The 21113-nt window shown below is 40.4% G+C and overlaps 1 protein-coding gene across 1 annotated transcript in view; it reads right to left on the bottom strand.

The window, feature by feature from the left end:
* Window positions 1-21113, bottom strand: part of KREMEN1 (kringle containing transmembrane protein 1) — a 60631-nt gene that overhangs the window by 3807 nt on the left and 35711 nt on the right. The window contains exons 4-7 of the mRNA XM_037816875.1: window positions 19169-19293; window positions 11741-11894; window positions 2047-2379; window positions 927-1085 (exon numbers count right to left, since the gene is read on the bottom strand). Of these exons, the coding sequence (XP_037672803.1) occupies window positions 927-1085; window positions 2047-2379; window positions 11741-11894; window positions 19169-19293 (771 nt within the window). The remainder of the gene's footprint in view (window positions 1-926; window positions 1086-2046; window positions 2380-11740; window positions 11895-19168; window positions 19294-21113) is intronic.

The raw sequence follows: 21113 nt of genomic DNA, 5'->3' as shown, positions 1-21113 counted from the left end.
CCTTGCTCTGGAGAGAGGCAGAGTGGTGTGGTCCAAGGTGCACTGGACTCAGGGTCAAAAGGCATTCCATCTCTACCCTTAGAATCACCACACAACTGCAGATGAGTTTGGTAAACTCTGGGTGTGGGTTCCCTCATCTGAGGAATGAGAGGCATGGCCTATGCCCTCCTGCTGGGATACACACCCCAGTGACACAGAGCAGGCCCTGGAGAGGCCCTCCTCGCTGCTGTCCTATGGTGGCTCCAGGGAGCAGAGTGAAAACCTCTGGGTTGGGTCACTGCTAATAGTACTCTCTAGCTCTACCAGTTCATAAAGGCTGCAACTTCCTTGGCAGAAAAGAGGGACTGCAAGTATGTACCCAACCCAGGTAGCCAGCTTGAACTACTTTAAAAGATTATTATTAACTTGCTATCTCTTCCTTGCCTTTTCTTCATAGCTCTTATCATTATCTGACTTGTTTATTTTGGCTCTTGTCTTCCTCCTCCCACTTATACTATAAACCAAAGGAGGGCAGGGGCTTTTGTTTGGTTCACTGTATAGTCCATACCTAGCATTGTGAAGCACTTAAATGTCTTCTGAATGAATGAATGAATGGAGCTCTTGCAAATGCTAGTGAATTTAGGGAGCTTCAGCCTGGGATTCTAGAATGATAATCACACTGGATTAGCTGATCAATCGCAGTATACAAAAGGCACATGCTGGGTGGACCCTTAGAGATGACACTTTTTCCCTAAGGACTAAGGAGCCAAGCTAATGAGAAAATTTCCCTCAAAGGCCAGAACAAACTATAGGTGAGAGGGCCAGTACCACCAACTGCCTCTGAACGAGAAACACCTTAGAGTGCTTCTGTTTCCGTAACCGCCAAGAGCACTACCTTCAAGGTCTGTGGCTTCGACCTCATATTGATGGGGCCTGGGAATTGCTACCTGGGACGGTCTGAGGTGGGTGGCTGGGGCTGGTGGTGATGACGTAGAGTACTTTGGAGGACCGGGCGGCGCTGACGCTGAGGTTGGCCTGCTCGGTGATCACCTCGGCCAGCGTCTGGTTGACAGTGGGCCTCTCCTGAGGCTTTTCTTCCTTGATGGCTGGAAGAACAAAAGGGGTCAACTGGAGAAAAAGCTTATGCAGATGATGAAAAGTGCAAAGGAGGGGGGCACTGGTTATGAAGAGGTCACCTTTTACTCTGATCAGTCCTGGGTGCAAAAGCACAGCTATGGAATATCTCCCTTCGCCCTACTGCTCCCAAAAGCAGAACTGGTCAGGCTCTGGCTCTGGCACCCAAGGATCCAGAAATTCTAATTATTTGACTGGTCTCCTCACAGACACCTGCATGCATGCCTGATAGTTTTCCTGCCCTTATGCCTGCAGCAGTGGCTCCTTCGGCCTGGAAGGCCCTCTTCCTTCTTACCTGTCCACCCAAATCCTCCCTGTTCTTCAAGACTGTCCCACCTGCAGGGGAGGCCTCCTCCCTCTAACCTCCTGGAGCACACGCTAACTCAACTCCTCTCAAGGCCCTTGGTATCCAGACACAGAAAGGTCTTACACACCTTCTTCTATGTTTCTCGTGTGCTGGCAAAGGGACATGCCCAGTGCACATGATCACATTAGAGGAGCAGAGAAATGTGGCTCCACCTCAGGAGGGTTTGAAGAAGGACAGTAAATTAGTCCTTGGGATTGGCTGGAATGTTTAGAGGCAGGAGGATGGACCAAATGAAGATTCTTCCACTTTTGCCAACCCTAGGTCTTTCTTTTAGTTGTTCTTTTAACGTTCTTATTAATGCTATCATTAGCACTACTGAAATAGCAAACTTGACAGGTTTCATCTCTTTTTTCCATCATGAAATACAGACAAGTAATGAAATGGGAGGTGGGGAAATCCTTCTTCCAGTTCACAGCACTGGGATAATCAACAAGTCTGAACCAGCAGCTCCTGACTCACCGCCTTCCTGACAAGGACAGCCTGAGGTTCCTAAGTCACAGTTATGGGGAAGAGAAGCCTGAGTCCCTCAGACCCTGAAGGGCTCCCAGGAGGTGAGGGTGTCTTACCTTGGTATAAGACAGCAAACCCCTGGGCCTGATTGATGCGATCAGAGAAGAAATACAAAATGACAAAATCCAGAGAGATGTTAAAGGACAGAGGTGGGCGGTTCCTTCCATTGAAACGGACCAGGACCCCGTGGGTGTAGCCGTCCAGCAGTTCCACCATGTCTGCGGAATCCCTGAGGTCAAACAAGGTGAAGTTGAAGTGGATGTGGGAGGCTCCCGGAACCCGGATGGTCCAGTAGCAGACCCTCCCTGTGGCGTAGGTGTCAGGGAAGTCGGGAGAGTAGACCACTGAGGTCATGGCTGAGTAGTTCCCACCACAGGCGCCAACGAGAGCTGCAAGACAAAAGGACATTGGGGCCCTCAGTCTGGGTCTCAGCCAGGGGGGGGCAGGCTTTGCAACACTGTTACAAACAAGACGCTTCCTAAATGATGTGATCCAGGTTGGGATATCATGTTTTATCTACAGAACCAGACTGTCTTATGTTTCAGGATTGAATCACAAAATGAATCGCTTAAACCCTGAACAAATGGCTGTGGAGCCTTTTTTGTTTGCCCAGGAGACCTCAGAATCAGCACCCGGACCAGCATTGTGGCCTAGAAGGGGAGGGCTGGAGTCAGGGAGTCTGGATTCTGGCCCAGCTGGGGGAAATGGGATCCCAGGGGCTGCACTTCACTTCCCGGCCTCTCGCTTCTCTCAGTTTCAAGGATGGAGGGACCACACCACCTGCTCCCATATCACATGAATGCGTGAGGACAGATGAGATAAAACACATGAAAATCCTGGGACCTGTCTGGAGGGGAAGTGCTCAATAAAGGAAGGTTGTAAAGAGAGAAGGGCTTCCCAAATGCCCAGGTATCCTGATACCACAGAGCAGTGCTGCTCACACGAGAAGTCCAGGATTATTTTTCGGATGGGAAACTGGGACACTGGGACACAAGAAATGACTTTCTGCAGAGGGGAATTCTTCTGGATTCTGATCACTCTGTACTGACTGCATTTGATTCCTCTGGACTCTTGTGTTTTGATCAGCAGGTTGTAGGAGGGGGATACAACTTCACTCAATAGTGAAGTGTACACAAGATCCCAGAAATGAAAGTCCTTGAGAGGGAGTGTGGGGCTTGGATTTGTAAAACAAGCTTTGGAGGAGTTCTGCTTCCCTTCAGGACATAGAAAGGAACCAGAGACTGCTGCTACTATCCTAAAAACAAGAAGATGCTCAAAACTTTGCTTGAACTCACCAGAAAATTCAGGTCTCAAAAACAATTCTAAAAGGTAAGAAGTCCCTTGATGAGAGTCATTTTTGACAGAGCTTGGAAGGGAGAGGTGGCTGCCACAGAAGTGAATACGAAGAAAACAGCTAAAATTTTAGCTGAGTGTGAGCTAGCCTCTCTGTTTAGGATAACCAGGAGTCCCAGATGTAAGGGAAGTTTCCACACACTTGCAAGCTATTCTCCAGACCTTTGCCTGGGGCTCACAAGAGAGACTGGGGTAAAGCCAGAGACCAAAGGGAGTTCCCTTTGGTGGCACAGGTGTGCAGGACCAAGGGACAGGTATGAAACACTGCCAGCTTCCCAGGACTGTCCTCTCAAAGGAAGCAAAAGTTGTAAGTTGCTAGGGGAGTGGGGGGATGGGGGGAGGTGGAGGGTGGAGCAAAAAGTCTTGCTTCCAAGGCCACCAGAGAAGTAGAAGGAAAACCCATCAGTCTCAGGAGGAGGGGGTAAGAAATTCTCTTTCTGGCCAAAGGAACCAGGGAAAGATCCACTGCTTCTGTGGGAAGAGCAGAAGCAAAAGCCATCCGCCTCTGGCTGGCCTGAGCCCTCGAGGGCCAATGACCCTGCTCCAACACAAAGCAGAAGTCTGCTACCCCTGGGGGAGGGGCAGGACACTCCTACCCAAGATCCACCAAAGTTTCAAGACAGAGTTTGCCTGTTAGGGAGAGGGAAGGTGTGCAGGAATGCTGCAAAGGCCCCAGCCCTGAAGTCCAGGTAACAGGTCCTGCCTATGACTGAGGATGGGCCAGAAGAACCAAGAACCCCCTGACTGTGCCACAAGCTTAGCAGTCAACCACAGAGGGAAGGCAAGGCATGTGAGAAAGAGTCCCTCTATGGCACAGGCAGGTAGGAACTGCTGAAAGCTGAGGGTGGAACAGGGACACTGAAAAACAAAACAAACAAACAGAAAACCACTGTCACCCCAGCCTCTACACTGAGCACAAGGTAACAGCAGCCCACTCTGTGCTCAGGGTGGAGCCTGTGTACATTGAAGGTAATGACAGAAACAACAAAATCCAAAAATCCAATCCGGGCTCAACTACTGACAGATTGGCTCAACGCCCCACACTAGCAGGCCTACCCATTTCCAGGTGTAAGTACTATTTACCTGAACCTCTAATGCTGTTTTTCTACACATAGTATATGACGTTCAATAACAAAATTACAATATGTACATAAAAACCAAAGTGGAGGGGGGAAAAGACTCACTGTCAAGAGATAAAACAACACACAGAACCAAACTACAAAGTGACCCAGATGTCGGAACTATCAGATGGGGACTACATGATTAAAATACATTAAAGTATCTAGTTGGAAAAGAGACAACAAACTTGAACAGATTGGAAATTTCAGCGAAGGTGTGAAAACTATAAAAGAGAGCCAATTGCAAATACTAGGAAAAAAATCAGAGATGAATGGTTTTGATGGGTGAATCAGCAGACTAGACAGAGTAAAACAGAAGTGAAAAAACACAACAGAACAGCACATCCAATCTCTGGAACAATATCAAATGGTCGAACATATGTGTGATTGGCATCACAGAAGGAAAAGAAACAGAGAAAATGGGACAGAAGAAATATCTGAAGAGAAAATGGCTAAGAATGTTTAAAAATTAATGAAAGGTAACAAACCAAAGATCTAAGAATCTCAACAAACCCCAAACGGATAAATTAAAACAAAACAAATAACAAAGATCACCTACATGCATCATAGTAAAACAGATGGAAACCAAAAACAAAGAAAATCTTGAAGGCAGGCTGGGGAGTGGGGTGGGGTAGGGAGAGTTCATAGAGGAAACAAAGGAAAAGAAGACATCTCCAGAAACTATGCCAGCCACAAGACAAGAGAGCGACATCTTTAAAGTACTTAAAAAAATGTCAGTGCAGAATTCTACACCCAGCAAAAATATGTTTCAAAAATAAAGGTGAAATAAGACCTTTTCAGACCAAAAAAAGCTGAGGGATGCCATTAACAGCAGAGCTGCATTGGAGAAAATGCTAAAGGAAGTTATTCATGCCAAAGGAATATGATATCAGATGGAAATGTGGCTCTACACAAATGAAGAGTAAAGGAAAAAGGAAAATATGAAGCTAAATATAAAATATAGAAGACTTTTTCTTCTTCTTAATAACTTTAAAAGATGAATGACTGCCTAAAGCAAAAACAGTAGGGGTTTTTGTGGTGTCTATAACAGATTTAGAAGTAAAGCATACGAGAGCAATAGCACAAAGGAGACGAGAGGAAACGGAAGTCTACCATCGTAAAGTTCTTATACTATACATGAAGCAGCATAATACTATTTGAAGGAAGATAAGTTAACGATACATATTGTAAACCCTAGAGCAACCACAAAATATAAAACATGTATTACTAATAAGCCATTGGTGAAGATAAAATGCAATTATAAAAAATACTCCATTAGTTCAAAAGAAGGCAGGAAAAGGCGGGGTGGGGTGGGGTGGGGTGGGGAGAACAAAGAACAAATGGGACAAACAGCAAACAAGCAGAGATATGGTAGATTTAAATCTAAGCATATCAGTAGTTACATTAAATGCAAATGATCTAAACACTATGAATCTCATATATTGCTGGTCAGAATGCAAAATGGTATAGCCATTTTGGAAAACAGTTGTCAATGTCTTATAAAGTTATATATACTGGTCATAAGACCCAGTAATCCCACTCCTGAATATTTACCCAAAAGAAATAAAAACATACATCCACACAAACAGCTGTACGTGGATGCTTATTGTATTTAGACCAGCTTTATCACAGACCAAATAAATGTTACCAACTGGTGAACGGATGAACAAATTGTGATAGATCTGTACAAATGAATGATTCTTAGCAATAAAAAGGAACAAATTACTGAAACATATATCAACAGAGATGTATCTCAAGAGCATTACTTTAAGTTAAAGAAGCCAGACACAAATATATACTGTATAACTCCATTTATATGACTTTCTGCAAAAGAAAAAAACTATCTGGACAGAATGCAGATCAGTGGTTGCAGAGGGCTGGGAATGGGGGAGAGGAATGACCTCAAAGGGAAATGAGGGAACTTTTTGAGATAATGGAAATGTTATATCTCGATTGTATGGAAATGTATCAAATCCTATCGAAATTGTACAACCAAAAGGGTGATTTTTACTGTATGTAAATTACACCTCAATAAACTTAAATTAAAAAAAAAAAAGCAAACTTTGGAGAAAAACTTCCTGAGTTCTAATCCTGATATTACCATTTACTAATTGTATAAATTTGAGCAAGTTACTGAACCTCTGAATATCTTAGTTTAGTTTCCTCATCTGTAAAATGAAAATGTAATAGTTTATCCCTCACGGGGTTGGTACAAGAAATAAAATAAGTTAATACATGTGAAGTACATGTGAAGTACAGGGTCTGGCAGGTAGTACAAGCACAGTAAGAGTTATTATAATAATATCATTATTATTTGAAAATACAGAATAAAGTATCCAGATTAAACAGTTATTTCAATAGTAAATGCAGGCCTCAAACTTCGAACTTTTGATTCCCAGACTGTGTGCTACGCTGAGAGCACATTTCATTCAGCAATTTTGAGCACACACATGCTATCTATGGTGGATCATTAAAATTTGGTGCCAATCCAACAGGAAATTTGACACTTATGAGCAAATTCAAGATCTTATTTTCTAAAGGGGAGATTATTAGCCTGACAGTTAACAATCTGGGCAGGGGGAGGGCCTGGAATAACAGTGGGCAAAAAACTCCAGGGGCAGGGGGCTGGCAGCCTCCTGCCTCTGTGACTTAACATCTGTTGATCCCTCCGGCCTCTCCTCAATGTTAGCTCAGTCAGTTTCTTCAGGAGTAAGCCTCTGGCATCAGCTGAAAGAGCTAGCCTCCCCCTGATGCAGCTGAGTGCTCTGCTTCTAGACCTCTGGACTTCTGGACGTGTCTCAGGAAACAAACTGCAACCAAATGGGTCTAGTCATGAATCAGTCCATGAAGACTGGCACCCAGGAAAGGAGAATCCTAATACCATATTTCAACAATGCAAAGGGGCACATTTTATTTTATTTTTTTTCATTTTTTTTTAATCATCATTTTATTGAGATATATTCACATACCACGCAGTCATACAAAACAAATTGTACTTTCGACTGTTTACAGTACCATTACATAGTTGTACATTCATCACCTAAATCAATCCCTGACACCTTCATTAGCACACACACAAAAATAACAAGAATAATAATTAGAGTGAAAAAGAGCAATTGAAGTAAAAAAGAACATTGGGTACCTTTGTCTGTTTGTTTCCTTCCCCTACTTTTCTACACATCCATCCATAAACTAGACAAAGTGGAGTTTGGTCCTTATGGCTTTCCAAAGGGGCACATTTTAATCTTTAATATTGGGATGTCTTCTAATCAAGAAATGCCATTGTTTAATTGGCAGCATTCCCCCTCAACCCTCAGTGGTATATAAAACAATCTTACCATTGACGGCATCTTGATGTCTATGAAATAAAATTACTAATGCAGTCACAGCAGTCAGATTTCACCCGGCCTTAAGCCCCCAATCTTTTTCACCTATTTCCTTCCTGCTAGAATATAAGTTTCACGGGGGCAGGGATCTTTGTCTGTGGGACCTTGGGCACATTACAGAACTTTTATGAGACTCAGTTTTTCATCTGGAAAGTAGGGCTGAGAGTACCGGCTTCATAGTATCAGGGGAATTAAGAGAATGCATGTAGAGTGACTAGTACAGGGCCCTGTAAATGATCCAGTGCTCAGTGGTACAAAGTAGCATTACCAGCTCCTGCTGTCAGTGTTTAGAGGCTGAGGCTGCCCGAAGAGCCCAGCTGCAGTTTCAATAACCTACTGTGGAGTCCAGCCTACCTGATCTTCTATTGAGTTCTGTTAATTCACTAAATTATAAATCCTGGGTGGCAGAGGGTCTGAAGCCTCCATCAGTGCTGCATTTACACACACTGCATAGCCTACTTCAGCAACCTCTCTAAGCTCCCGGAAGCTTGCTGAAAATCAGCCATACAGCCTGTGACAAATTACTTGATGTAGCAATGAGGAATGAGCAGGAGGCTTCTGCCAGCTGCCTCCGACATCTCTCTCCTGAGGTATCTCTAGAGCCAAGGAGTCTGGAGTGCTCTTCTGTGATTCCCAGAGAGCAGGAGGATCTTGCTGATATTCTGACTCAGACACAGAATCGGGTCACGCCGGCTGCATAGTCTGATGTTCTGGGAGGCAGAGACCTGGTCCTTTCTCACCATCTAACTTTTCCTCTAATCTCTTTAGAAAAACATCTCTGTCCTTACAAATTATGGGACAGCCTGTTGTTCACCATCTCCAAAATGCTCAGCCTTATCTGATGGGGCCTAAGGATGTGCAAGAGGCAGTGCCTGAGCTATTTAAAATAGTTTACTCTCTAGTAGATGAAACTTTAGAGATTATTTCTACATGCCAAATTTAGTACCCTTCTCTGCAGAGTAGTGGGGTATGAGTTATAGCGTAGTTACAGAGCTACTGCCAGGGCTCCTTCCAACACACATTATCCAGAGATAATCATCTTTTCCAAGATTAGAGCAGGCCATTGCTCAGAATGCCACTCTTCTTAGTCCTTGAGTGAATGGAAGCCAGAGAGGCTAGCTTTTGGAGAGCTGCGTAAGGGCCAATTTGATAAAAATCAGAGCAACTCGGCCTACTTTGTTCACATATTAAAGCATTAAACTGGATCTATTTTATTGTGGTTAATAAAAGGGTTCTAGCTGCCAAAAATAGACAAAATTTAAAAGTAGCAAACTAGGTTTGAACCCTGGCTCTGGCACTTACTAGCTTGGACAAATTTTTTATCTTCTGATAATGCAGTTTTCTCACCAACAGCCCTGTTATACGAGGTTTAAACAACATAAAATATACAAAAGCACCCAGCATAGAGTCTAGCACTCAGCAAGCACTAAATCAATAGCAGTAGTTTTTATTACAATTAATTCATTTTAGCGTCCCTTTGTGTGAAGACCAGTACTGTCTCCTAGATATAATTCTAGTACCAAAGCCGATACATGGTACATGACTGACTTTAAACTGAATTATTTTCATGGGCAGTTTCTGACATCTCCAGTAAAGGCACTGTACTAAATAAAAGAAATAATTCTATCTGCTACCACAGCAGATGTCCAATAAGAATGTAATGAATGAAAGACTGTCATATAAAAACTATATTCTATGTTTTTAATTGAGATGAAATTCACATAACATAAAATTTGTCATTTTAACCATTATAAAGTATACATTCAGTGGTTTTTAGTATATTCACAATGTTGTGAAAACATCACCACTATCTAATTCCAAAACAATTTCATCATCCCTAAAAGAAACCCTATATCCATTAAACAGTCGCTCCCCATTCCTACAGCCCTTGGCAACCATTAATCTGCTTTTTGTTATCTATGGATTTGCCTTTTCTGAACATTCCACATAAATGGATTCATGACAGGCATCTTTTGTAACTGGCTGCTTCTTTCACTTAGCATAAACGCAACCACATGATATAAGACCTTTTGTGTCTGGCTTCTTTCACTTAGCGTAATGTTTCCAAGGTTCATCCATGTTGTAGCATGTATCAGTACTTCATTCCTTTTTATTGCTGAATAATATTCCATTGTATGGATACACCATATTCTGTTTATCCATCAGCTAATGGACATTTGGGTTATTTCCACCTTTTGGCTATTGTGAATAATGCTGCTATGCACATTTGTATACAAGTCTTTGTGTGAATATATGTTTTCAGTTCTTTCCAGTATATACTTAGCTATGGAATCATTAGGTCATGGTAATTCTATGTTTAACTTTTGAGGAACCGCCAAACTGTTTTCCACAGGGGCTGCGCCACTTTACCTTTCCAACAGCAATGTATAAAGGTTCCAATTTCTCCACAGCCTCACCAACAGTTATTTTTCATTTTTTTAAATTAAAACTATATTCTATTTAAAATAGAGAAAAAGGTAGCAAATCTGGGCCCCTTGCCTCTGTTTACTCTGTAGACCCAAGGCTTCTTGGCAGCATGAGGCCCAGCAAGTTATTTCTCCTCTCCACATCCTAGGACTCCCTTCTATAAAATGAGGGTGATAATAATAAAAATGCCTACCTTGGGTGGAGGCCAGGAGGAACCAATGTGATAATTTATATAAAGCCTTAATACATATCAGGTACTCAATACGTTTTTATCCTCTTTCTTTTTTCACTTAGTATACCAAGCATTTTGGAAACTCAGCAAATGTACTCTCCTGGTTAGAGTGTCAAGGCAGAGAATCTTATAATAATGAAATCTGGAAATGAAAAATTATATGTGCAGTGCATATTACTTGCCAACTTCCTTCCTTAAATGTAAGTCAAGGTGCAGTCTTTAGCTGTAGCAGAGATACTAAACTGAGCATTAGCTTGACATAGAGGGATGTATAGGAAGCCAATGGTAGTCTCAGATGGGCACATGGCCAAAAAAGACCTACAATTGGCCATGAGTTCTGGTGGCCAACACCCCCTCCCCCAATTCACACACACTTTATACAACATCTAAGCTCTAGCCTGTAAAAGGATCAGTTATAAACATAGAACTTGGGCTGGGTTTTAGCATCAGCATATGGCATTTTTGTTCAAAACTGAGCTACCGTGCCTACGCCATGCCTACACAGTGTATCTGCTCTGCTCTAAAGACTAACAAAGACTCTAGAGACCGTATAGTACTTCTTGGTAAATCTCAAGCCTTTTCTTTTGTCTGCTGAATTTGTGACTATCTCCTTTCTACCCTTAAAATGCACGGGTGCAGCCTTGGTGCTGTGACTACCATAAAGTATCACTGTCACTGAGTGACAAACACGAGGGATGCAGGTGGATTACGACACGGTGCCGGAGAGGGTGAGGCCCCAGATCCACACCCCATTCAGAACACATACGGCCCCCAGGCAGTATAAACACAAATGCAGCAGGCTGGAGAGGATGTGTATCCATACCAGGCTGGGAAAAACAACTCAGAGAATATGCTCTCTTCTCAGCTGCATCATAATAAGATATACATCCCAATGTCTAAAAAACCAGTAAAAGGGCTTGAAAATCACATTTAAAAAGAGGCTATTAAAGTTGACATCAAACAGTGTCTATGTTAAATTAGAAAAGTTATTTTTTTCTAGGTTGTTTAAGGATCTTTCTTCAAAGCACTTGGCACAACTGTAATTACTTGGTAAATGTGTGCCTTCCCTTTTAGAGGGCAGGGGATGAGCCTTCCTGTTCAGTGCTGTATCCCCAGGGTTTGGTCACAGGTATTGCCAAGTGAGTGAACAGAAGGGCAGGAGGGCGGGCAGGTTTGTCCCTCTGGTCCAGAGATTCCCGTGCCTTGGGCAGTGACGGGCACAGGGCATACTCACTATCAAAGAGGATGATCCTGCCATCCCCACCGCAGGGCTGGGCGTGATCCCCGAAGCAGACGCTATTGCACTCGGTACTGGCTGCCTCCCCATACTTCCAGTAATCAGGATTGTTTCCACAGAAGCAAGCATAGCCTGACTCCATCCCGGCAAACTGCCACAACAGAGAAGAAGCACGTGGTGAGTGTTGATCAGGGGTGTCAGCTGGCCCAACAGAGCCCAGGAGGGTTGGCCCCCGGCATCAGGCTCACCTCCCCAGGTCCCCTTCCCCTGGACCTCATCCTTCTCCTACTCTCACAACGCTTCATTCCAAGCTGACCATCAAGCTAAGCACGACCACCGAATTCCCTCTTCAGGAAACAGCCCTTTTTAATGTTTGCATTTTTACTATCTTTAATAAGTTTTAAGGGGAGGAATCCCATAAACTTGAAACATTAATAAGAGTAACAGATAAAAATGTTATTGAATATTTATTATGTGTCAGGTAGTAAGTGCTTTACATCTAATCCTCCCTGCAAACTTATTATAGGCCTCATTTAAAATTTTATTTTTATATTACCACATAGTCAAATGGACTTTTTGGGTGTCCATTTCTATAAATTTTAACATGTACAGATTTGTGCAACCACCACTACAATCTGAATACAGGAACAGTTCCATTACCCAAAGAAAGTCCCCAAAAACCTCCTCACACTATCCCCTATAGCCCCCCATCCCACAACCCCTAGAAACCACTGACCAGTTTTCCATCACTATAGTTTTGTCTTTTTAAGAATGTGACATAAATGGAATCATACAGTATGTAATCTTTTGGGACTGGCTTCTTTCCCTAAGCATAATATCTTTGGGGTTCCTCCAAACTGGTGTATGTATCAAAATGTACTCCTTTTTATTGCTAAGTAGTCTTCCCATTGTATGGAGGTACTAGTTTGTTCACCCATTCACACGCTGAAGGACATTTGAGTTGTTTCCAGCTTTTCATGATTATGAATAAAGCTTCTATAAAACATTTATGTACAGATTTTTGTGTAAGCTTTCATTTCCCTAGGGTAAATGCCCAGGAGAGGGACTGCCGGGCCATATGTTAACTGTATGTTTAACTTTATAAGAAATTGCCAAACTGTTTTCCAGAGTGAGTATACCATTTTTTCTTCCCAACAGCAGTGTATGAGGGTTCCAGTTGCTCCATATTTTTGTCGACACTTGTTATGCTCAGCATATTTTATTTTAGCCATTCTACTAGGTATGGTGGTATCTCATCATGGCTTTAATTTGCATTACCCTAATAGCTAATGATGTTGACTCTCTTTTCATATACTTATCTGCCGTCTGTATATTCTCTTTGGGAATTATCTGCTGCGTGTCTTTTCCCACTTTTTAACTGGGTTGTTTGTTTTCTTACTATTGAGTTTTGAGATTTTTTTTTTTAATATATTCTAGATATAAGTCCTTTGTCATTTTTCTCTTGCAGGTAGTAGCTTGTCTTTTTTCTACTCTTAACTATCTTTCACAGAGCAACAGTTTTTAAATTTGATTAAATCCAAATTAAAATACACCAATTTTTTCTTTTTATAGATTATGCTTTTGGTGTCAGGTCATGAACAAAATATTTTCTTCTATGTTTTCTTCTAAAAGTTTTATAGTTTTACATTTTACATCTAGATTTACGATCTATTTTGAGTTCAGTATGTTGTCATTTCAGTTTAACTTCTTTTGCTCAGCCTAGTTTCTGAGATTCATCCATGTTGTTGTATCTATCAATATGTCTTAATATGTCTTTTCATTTTATTGCTGAGTAGTATTTCATAATATGGATGTACCACAATTTGTATATCCATTCATCTGTTAATGGAAATTTGGGTTATTTCCTGTTGGGGCTATTATGAGCAATGCTGCTATGAACATTCATGTGTAAGTCTGTGTGTGAACACAGGTTTTCATTTCTCTCGGGCGAATACCCAGGTATGGCACTGCTGAGTTGTAAGGCAGTTGTATATTTAACTTTATAACGAACTTCAAGACACTTCTTGAAAGAGGCTGTACCATTTTACACTCCTACCACAGTCAATGAGAGTTCCAGTTGTTCCACGTGCTAATTCTTGGTATTATTGGTATTTACGACTTCAGTCATTCTAATGGGTATGTAGTGGTATCTCATTATAGTTTTAATCATAGTTCAATTTGTCTACACAAATCTTGTTCCTATTTTTAAAAATTATTTTGAAATAATTTCAAACTTATAGGACAGTTGAAAAATAATAGAAACCCCTTACATAGAACTCCAACAAACACCTCCGCCCAGATACCCAGATCCACCAATTTCAACATTTTGCCACCTTTGCCGTATCATTCTATTTTTCTCATATCTACTTGTCTGTCTGTCTATCTGTCTCTATTTCTGAACATCTGAAAGTATGCTGCACACATCATACGTTTTGTCCATTTTTAAGTTGGATTAGTTTATTATTGAGTTGTAAGCATTCTTTCTGTATTCCATATGCAAGTCCTTTACCATACATGTGTTTGGCAACTACTTTCTCCCAGTCTGCCTTGCCTGTTCATTTTCCCTAACTGTCTTCTGAAGAGAAGTTTAAGTCCAATTTACCAGCTTTTTCTTTTATGGCTTGTAGTTTTGTGTGTCCTGTTTAAAAAATCTTTGTCTAAACCAATGTCAGCAAGATTTTCTCCTATTTTTTTCCCTAGAAGTTTAATAGTTTCAGCTCTTTTAAAAAAAATAAGATTTAATTCATATAACATAAACGTATACACCATTTTAAGATGCATACTTTGGGGGGGTTTTAGTCTATTCACTATGTTGTGCAACCATCACTACTACCTAATTCCAGAACACTTCCATCACCCCCAAAAGAAAACCCGTACTTACTAGGAATTAGTACCAATTCCTGTCTCTCTCTACTCCCTGCCAACCACTACTTTCTGTTTCAATGGATTTGCCTATCCTGGATAATTCTCATAAATACCGATAATACCAAGAATTATATTTCATATAAATGGAATCATACAATATATGGCCTTTTGCTTCGGGCTTCTTTCACTTAGCACAATGTTTTTAAGGTTCATCTATGTTGTGGCCTGTATCAGGACTTCTTTCCTTTTTGTGGCAGATTATAATATTTCATTGCTTGGATATATCACATTTTGTTTATCCATTCACCAGTTGATGGATTTTAGGATGTTTCCACTTTGGGGATATTATGATTAATGCTGCTAGGCACATCTGTGTACAAGTTTTTGTTTGAACATGTGTTTCAATTCTTGTGGGCATGTTATATCTGGAACTGGAATCACTGGTAATTCTATGCTTAACTTTTGAGAAACTTCCAAACTATTTTCCACACAGGCTACACCATTTTACATTCTCACCAGCAATGTATGAAGGTTCCAACTTCTCCACATCTTCGACACTTGTTACAGCTATCCTAGTGGGTGTGAACTGTTATCTCATTTTAGTCTTGGTTTGCATTTCTCTAATCACTAATGATGTTGAGCATCTTTTCATGTGCTTTTTGGCCATTTCTATATCTTCTTTGAAGAAATGTCTATTCACAATCCTTTGCCCATTTTTAAAACGGGTTATTTGTCTTTTAGTTGTTGAGCTGTAAGAGTTCTTTATATAGTCTGGATACCAGACCCTTATCAGATATTTGATTTGCAAATATTTTCCCCCATTCTGTGGGTGGTCTTTTCATTTTCTTGAGAGTGTCCCTGAAATACAAGTTTCTAATTTTGATGAAATCCAATTTATCTGTTTTATTTTCTTTGATTGCTTGTGCTTTTGGTATCATTAACTAAGAAACTGCTGTCTAATCAGGGTCATACAGATTTATACCTGTTTCCTTCTAGGAATTTTATAGATTTAACTCTTAGATTTAGGCCTTTGATCCATTTTGAGTTAATTTTTTTATATGAGGTTTTGTATATGGGGTTCAATTTCATTCTTTTGCATGCAGATATTCCGTTGTCCCGGCGCTATCTGTTGAAAAGACATTCCCCATCTTGACACCCTTGTGAAAAATTAATTGATCATAAGTGTATATATTTATTTCAAGACTCTGAATTCTATTCCATTGGACTATATATCTACCTTAATACTACTACCATAGTTTTTGTGTTTTTTTTTAGTAGTCTAATTTCAAGTTAATTTTTGTTTATGGTATGAGGAGAAGATAGAGGTTCATTTTTCTTCATAAAGATCACCTGTTGTTCCCAGAACCATTCATTGAAAGAAGTCTTATCCCCCATTGAATACCTTGGCACCTTTGTCGAAAATCAAAAGTCCATCTAAGCGTGGGTCTATTTCTGGATTCTCTACTCTGTTTCATTGATCTATAACAGGGGTCAGAAAACTTTTTCTAAAATTTGTCAGGTAGTAAATATCTCTATCACAACTACTCAACTTTGCTGTTGTAGCACGAAAGCAGCCAGACAATATGTAAATGAACAGATGTGGTTATGTTCCCATAAAACTTTATTTACAAACATAGGTGGGTGAGAGAATTTGACCCATGAACCATTGTTTGCTGACTCCTGATCTATATGACTATTCTATGTCAACACCACTCTCTTGATTATTGCAGCTTTATGGAAAGTTTTGATCTGAGGCAGGATAAGTCTTCTAATCCTTGACCTTTTTCAAAATTATTTTGGCTCTTCTAGGTCCTTTACCTTTCCATATGAATTTTTAGGATCAATTTTTTTTTTCTTCCAAAAAGTCTTCTCTGATTTTGATTGGGATTGCATGGAATCTATGGAACAATTTTTGGGAAGAACTGACTTCTCAACAATATTTAATCTTCCAATCCATGAACAAGGTTTGTATCTCCATTTATTTAGGTCTTCTTTAATTTCCCTTTGCAATGTTTTATAGTTTTCAGCACACAGGTCTCTAACATCTTTTGTAAAATTCATTCTTAAGGTTTTTGTGCTATTGTGAATGGGATTTAAAATTTTCATTTTCTAATAGTTCACTGCTAGCATACAGAAATCCATCTGTTTTCATATAGTGACCTTATAATCTGCAACCAGGCTAAATTTTCTTATTAGTTCTAGCAGCATTTTTGTAGATTTCTTGGATTATCTACATAGAGGATCAAGTTGTCTAAAAATAAAGTTTTACTTATTTCTTTCCAACCTATATGCCTTTTATTTCTTTTTCTTGTCTTATTTCATTAGCAAGGGCCTCCAGTACAATGTCGAATAGAAAGGCTGAGAATGGGCACCCTTGTCTGTTTCTGATCTTACATAGAAACAGTGAGCCTTTCAGCACTGAGTACGAGGTTAGCTGTAGATTTTTCATTGATGATCTTATTCGAGTTGAAGAAGTTCTCTTCTATTCTTAATTTGCTGAGGACTTTTATCATACATAAATGGGTGTTATATTTTCCAAAGTGCTTTTTCTGAATTTTTATTCTGAAAAATTTCAAACTTAGAGAAAAGCTGCAAGAACAGTACAAAGAATTTCCCTATACTCTTCATCCAGAGACCCAACCAAGTTGACAATTGCTTCAATAATATCCTTTGCATAAAAAAGATCCAATTCAAGATCACACTTGTACTTATTTGTCAGGTGTCTTCAATGTCCTTCAATCTGGAGTAGTTCATCAGTCCTTTCTTGACCTTTGTGACCTTAACATTTCTGAAGAAAAGTCCAGTCATTTGCAGAAAATCCCTTATTTTGGGCTTGTCAGATGTTTCCTCATGATTAGATTCAGATTATGCACTCTTGGCAGAAATATTACCAAAGTGATATTGTACTCTTGTCATGAATCCCATCAGGTGGCATACAATGTCTATTTGCCCCATCAGTGGGGATATTAACTTTGATAACTTTAGTAGGCGAGTACATGCTAGTTTTCTCCACTGAAGAATTACTTGTTTTCCATTCATGGTTAATAAGTATTTTGTGGGAAGATCTTTGAGGCTATGTATATATTCCATTCCTCATGCAACTTCGTGCACTAATGAATAAGGACTGGGATATTTACATATTCATTGATATTTTTCCCCTGGATTATTACAATGGTGGTTGCCAAATGGTAAATTTTCTAATTCTGTCATTTCTTCTACACTTATTAGTTGGTGTTCTACTGTGAGGAAATGCTTTTTCTCTCATTTATTAATTCATTTATTGATTTATATTGGCATGGAATTTTTTATTCTTCTTTTATTCAGTTGGGAATATTTATTACTATCATTATGTGTTTTGAAGCTCAAATTATGTGTCAGATTTGGAGGTGGGAGCCTCTTTAAGCTGGCTCCTGTGTCCTTTTGACATATCCCTATCATTCCCTACTTTCTTGCACAGGATGTTCCAGGCTTACATTGCACTTTCCCAGAACCAATCCTAGAATCAGCCACTTTCCTCCAAGGAGCCCTAGTTCTTTTTAGTTAAGAATAGTATTTAGAAACCAAGATCTGGGTGCTAGGTACGCTCACTGCTATCAGCGTATTGCTGTCCCAGGTTGTGGCGGTAGACAGAGCTAAGAAATATACATGCGAATATACATACATACACAGATACACACATAAACACATTTACATTTATATCTATATCTATCTGTGTATATATACATCGACACTGACACTAATAACTTCAGTCCCTATCCAAAACTACAGACTTCATTCCTGCTTTCTCTGCTTCCATATTGGTAACTCCCTTTTCCAACAGTGAGAAAACTGGCTCCATTACACTTCATATATTTTATATTTACTCATGTGCTCCATTCCTTTGCATGGAACAATTCCTTGACCAAACTGGGCAACCTGCCCCGCTCAGCCCTCTAGGGGCCTGATGGGGACCCTGAACCCTGCCAGGCTACCCCTCCTAGCTCAGGTCTGCTTAATGGCTTTTTGATTGAATTATTAGGGAGGAAAGGAGGGAAGGAAGGAAAAAGAGTATTTACATATATATATATTTAACAAATAATAGCATAATTTAACCTTAATGAAAATGAAAGGTTTAATGAAAGGAATTAATTTCAGATATAGGAATGGATAGGAGGAAAAGAAAATGTTTTGGACTGGTGTCCAGGCTAGTGCCCCTTAGTGCATCAAGAAATAACCCCTACTTTGGCATATTCTCAGGTCCGTTGTGAAGCCAGAGAGGTCCCTGCTCATAATTTTTAAGGGCATAGGAAGTAAATAACTATGTCAGAGGCCAGATGAGGATGTAGATATTAGAGATTATCCTCCCTTTTCTCCCAGTGCTCCCTCACACTCCTGAATCCCAAGCTTCACTCTTCCTCCAACTTCTCCTTGGCAGAAGAAAAGCAGAGTTGCGTGACTTGACAGTTTTTTTTTTTTTTTAACTTACATATATTTTTTAGTTTTCTTAGCAGAATACATTTACTTCTTTATCTTTTTCTGTAGTTATTAACAACTAAAAGGGCATAGCTACACAGATATTACCTTGAACCTCTGACTCCGACAAAAACTGATGCAGGTTTGTATGGTAAGTTTGTTAGATGTTTTACTGGTGCCAGTTAGAGGAGGTGGGTTTCCATGATCCTTGTAGCAGCCAAGGTTTCCAGGCACTGGAGAAAAAAGAAAAACAAAAGAATTTCACAACATCTGGCTGTGAACACCAAGAGGGAAAAACTCTGTGCCAGGTACTTTCATTTCAGCCAACAATTCCACTCCTAAAGTACAAATAAATAACAAGCAATCAGCTTTAAAAATGGAAGCCTTAGGGTCCTATGCCAAAAACTATGGTTTCATTTTACTTTGAAGAGTATGTGAAATGCAGGTTCACCTTTAACTTACCCTAAGCAAAAACTTAACTGTCCAATATTGATAGGATTTAGTATTGAAGGAGCTAGGAACAATCTACTAAAAATAGTGAAGCTACAATATAACGGTAGATTATGTTCCAGAGTCACTGGAGGGTAGAAAAAGCCCTTGGAAGCCCATCATCCTATGCCTTGCATCTAAACCCCTCTTTCTTTAAAAGGCTTCACAAGTGGGTTTCCCCAAGGTCTTTTGGTGAGTGAACGAGTATCCTAATGTTGCTGCCACAAATTACTACAAACTTAGTGGCTTAGAACAACATGAATTTATTTTCTTACAGTTCTGGAAGTCAGAAGTCGTAAATGGGTCTGACGGGTCTAAAATCAAGGTGTCAGTAGAGCTGCACTTCTTCTGGAGGCTCTAGGGGAGAATCCAGTTCCTTGCCTTTTCCACATTCCTTGGCTTGTGGCTGCATCGTTCCAACCTCTGCTTCCAGCATCACATCACCTTTTCTGACTCCAATCTTCCTGCCTCCCTTGGGATTACATTGGGTCCACCTGGATAATTCAGGGTAATCTCCCCATCTCAAGATCCTCAATTTAATTGCATCTGCAAAGTTCCCCTTGCCATGTAAAGTGACAGCTTCACAGATTCCAGGGAGTACGATGTAGCCATCTTTGGGGGCCATTATTCAGCCTCCCACAGTGGGCACATTCGTGTTTCACAGTCACACAATCAGATTGTTTGGTCTAGTAGCAAAAGCTGCATCTGAGATTAAAGAAACCTGACTCTATGGGCCCACTGTGGTAGGCAGCTTTCAAAGATGGCTCTCAATGATCTCTATCTCCTGTTATTCATGGCCTTGTGTGGCCCCTCCCCTTGACTGTGGTTGGGATTAGTAAGTTCTGACCAATGGAATATGGCAAAGTTGATGGACTGTCACTTCCATGATTACAGTACAAGAGGTTGTGACTTCTATGTTGGCAGCTGACTCTCTTGCCTTCTCCACTTGTACACTTCTATGAAGTATTGCATGATGCAATCTATGTCAGAGAGTCCATGTGGCAAGGAATCGAGTGTGGCCTCCAATCAACAGTCCAGCAAGAAACTGAGGCTCTCAGTCCAACAGTCCACGAGGAACTGAATCCTGCCAAAAACTAGGTGAGCTTGGAAGTGGGTCCTTTCCCAGAGTTCCTTCAGATGAGACCCCAGCCCTTGCTGACACCTTGACTGCAGCCTTGTGGGAGATTCTAGAGCAAAGAACTCAGTTGGGCACACCCAGGTTCCTGATCCACAGAAAGGCGAGACAATAAATGTGTTGTTATAAACCACTAATTTTAGGGATAATTTGTTATGCAGCAGTAGATAACTAATATACCTATGAAATATTAAATATATATTTACTGAATGAAGGGCATGGACAAATCAACCTCTCCAAACCTTAGTTTTCCATCTGTGTTATTAATTTATGGATCACTCCACTATCAGTTGAAGCCCTTTCCCTACTTTCTCTGTTTGGCACCTCATAGTTTAGATAAGTTAAGATATAACAAGACATGAATGAAACCTGGTCCTGTAAGCACTTCTAGGTCAGTTAAAAGTTGTATATTACTCAATTTCAAATTGA

Source organism: Choloepus didactylus, chromosome 23 (genome assembly GCF_015220235.1).
Source record: "Choloepus didactylus isolate mChoDid1 chromosome 23, mChoDid1.pri, whole genome shotgun sequence".
Taxonomy (NCBI): Eukaryota; Metazoa; Chordata; class Mammalia; order Pilosa; family Megalonychidae; genus Choloepus; species Choloepus didactylus.
Note: the sequence above shows the minus strand (reverse complement) of the source record. Positions and strands in the feature narration are given on the sequence as shown.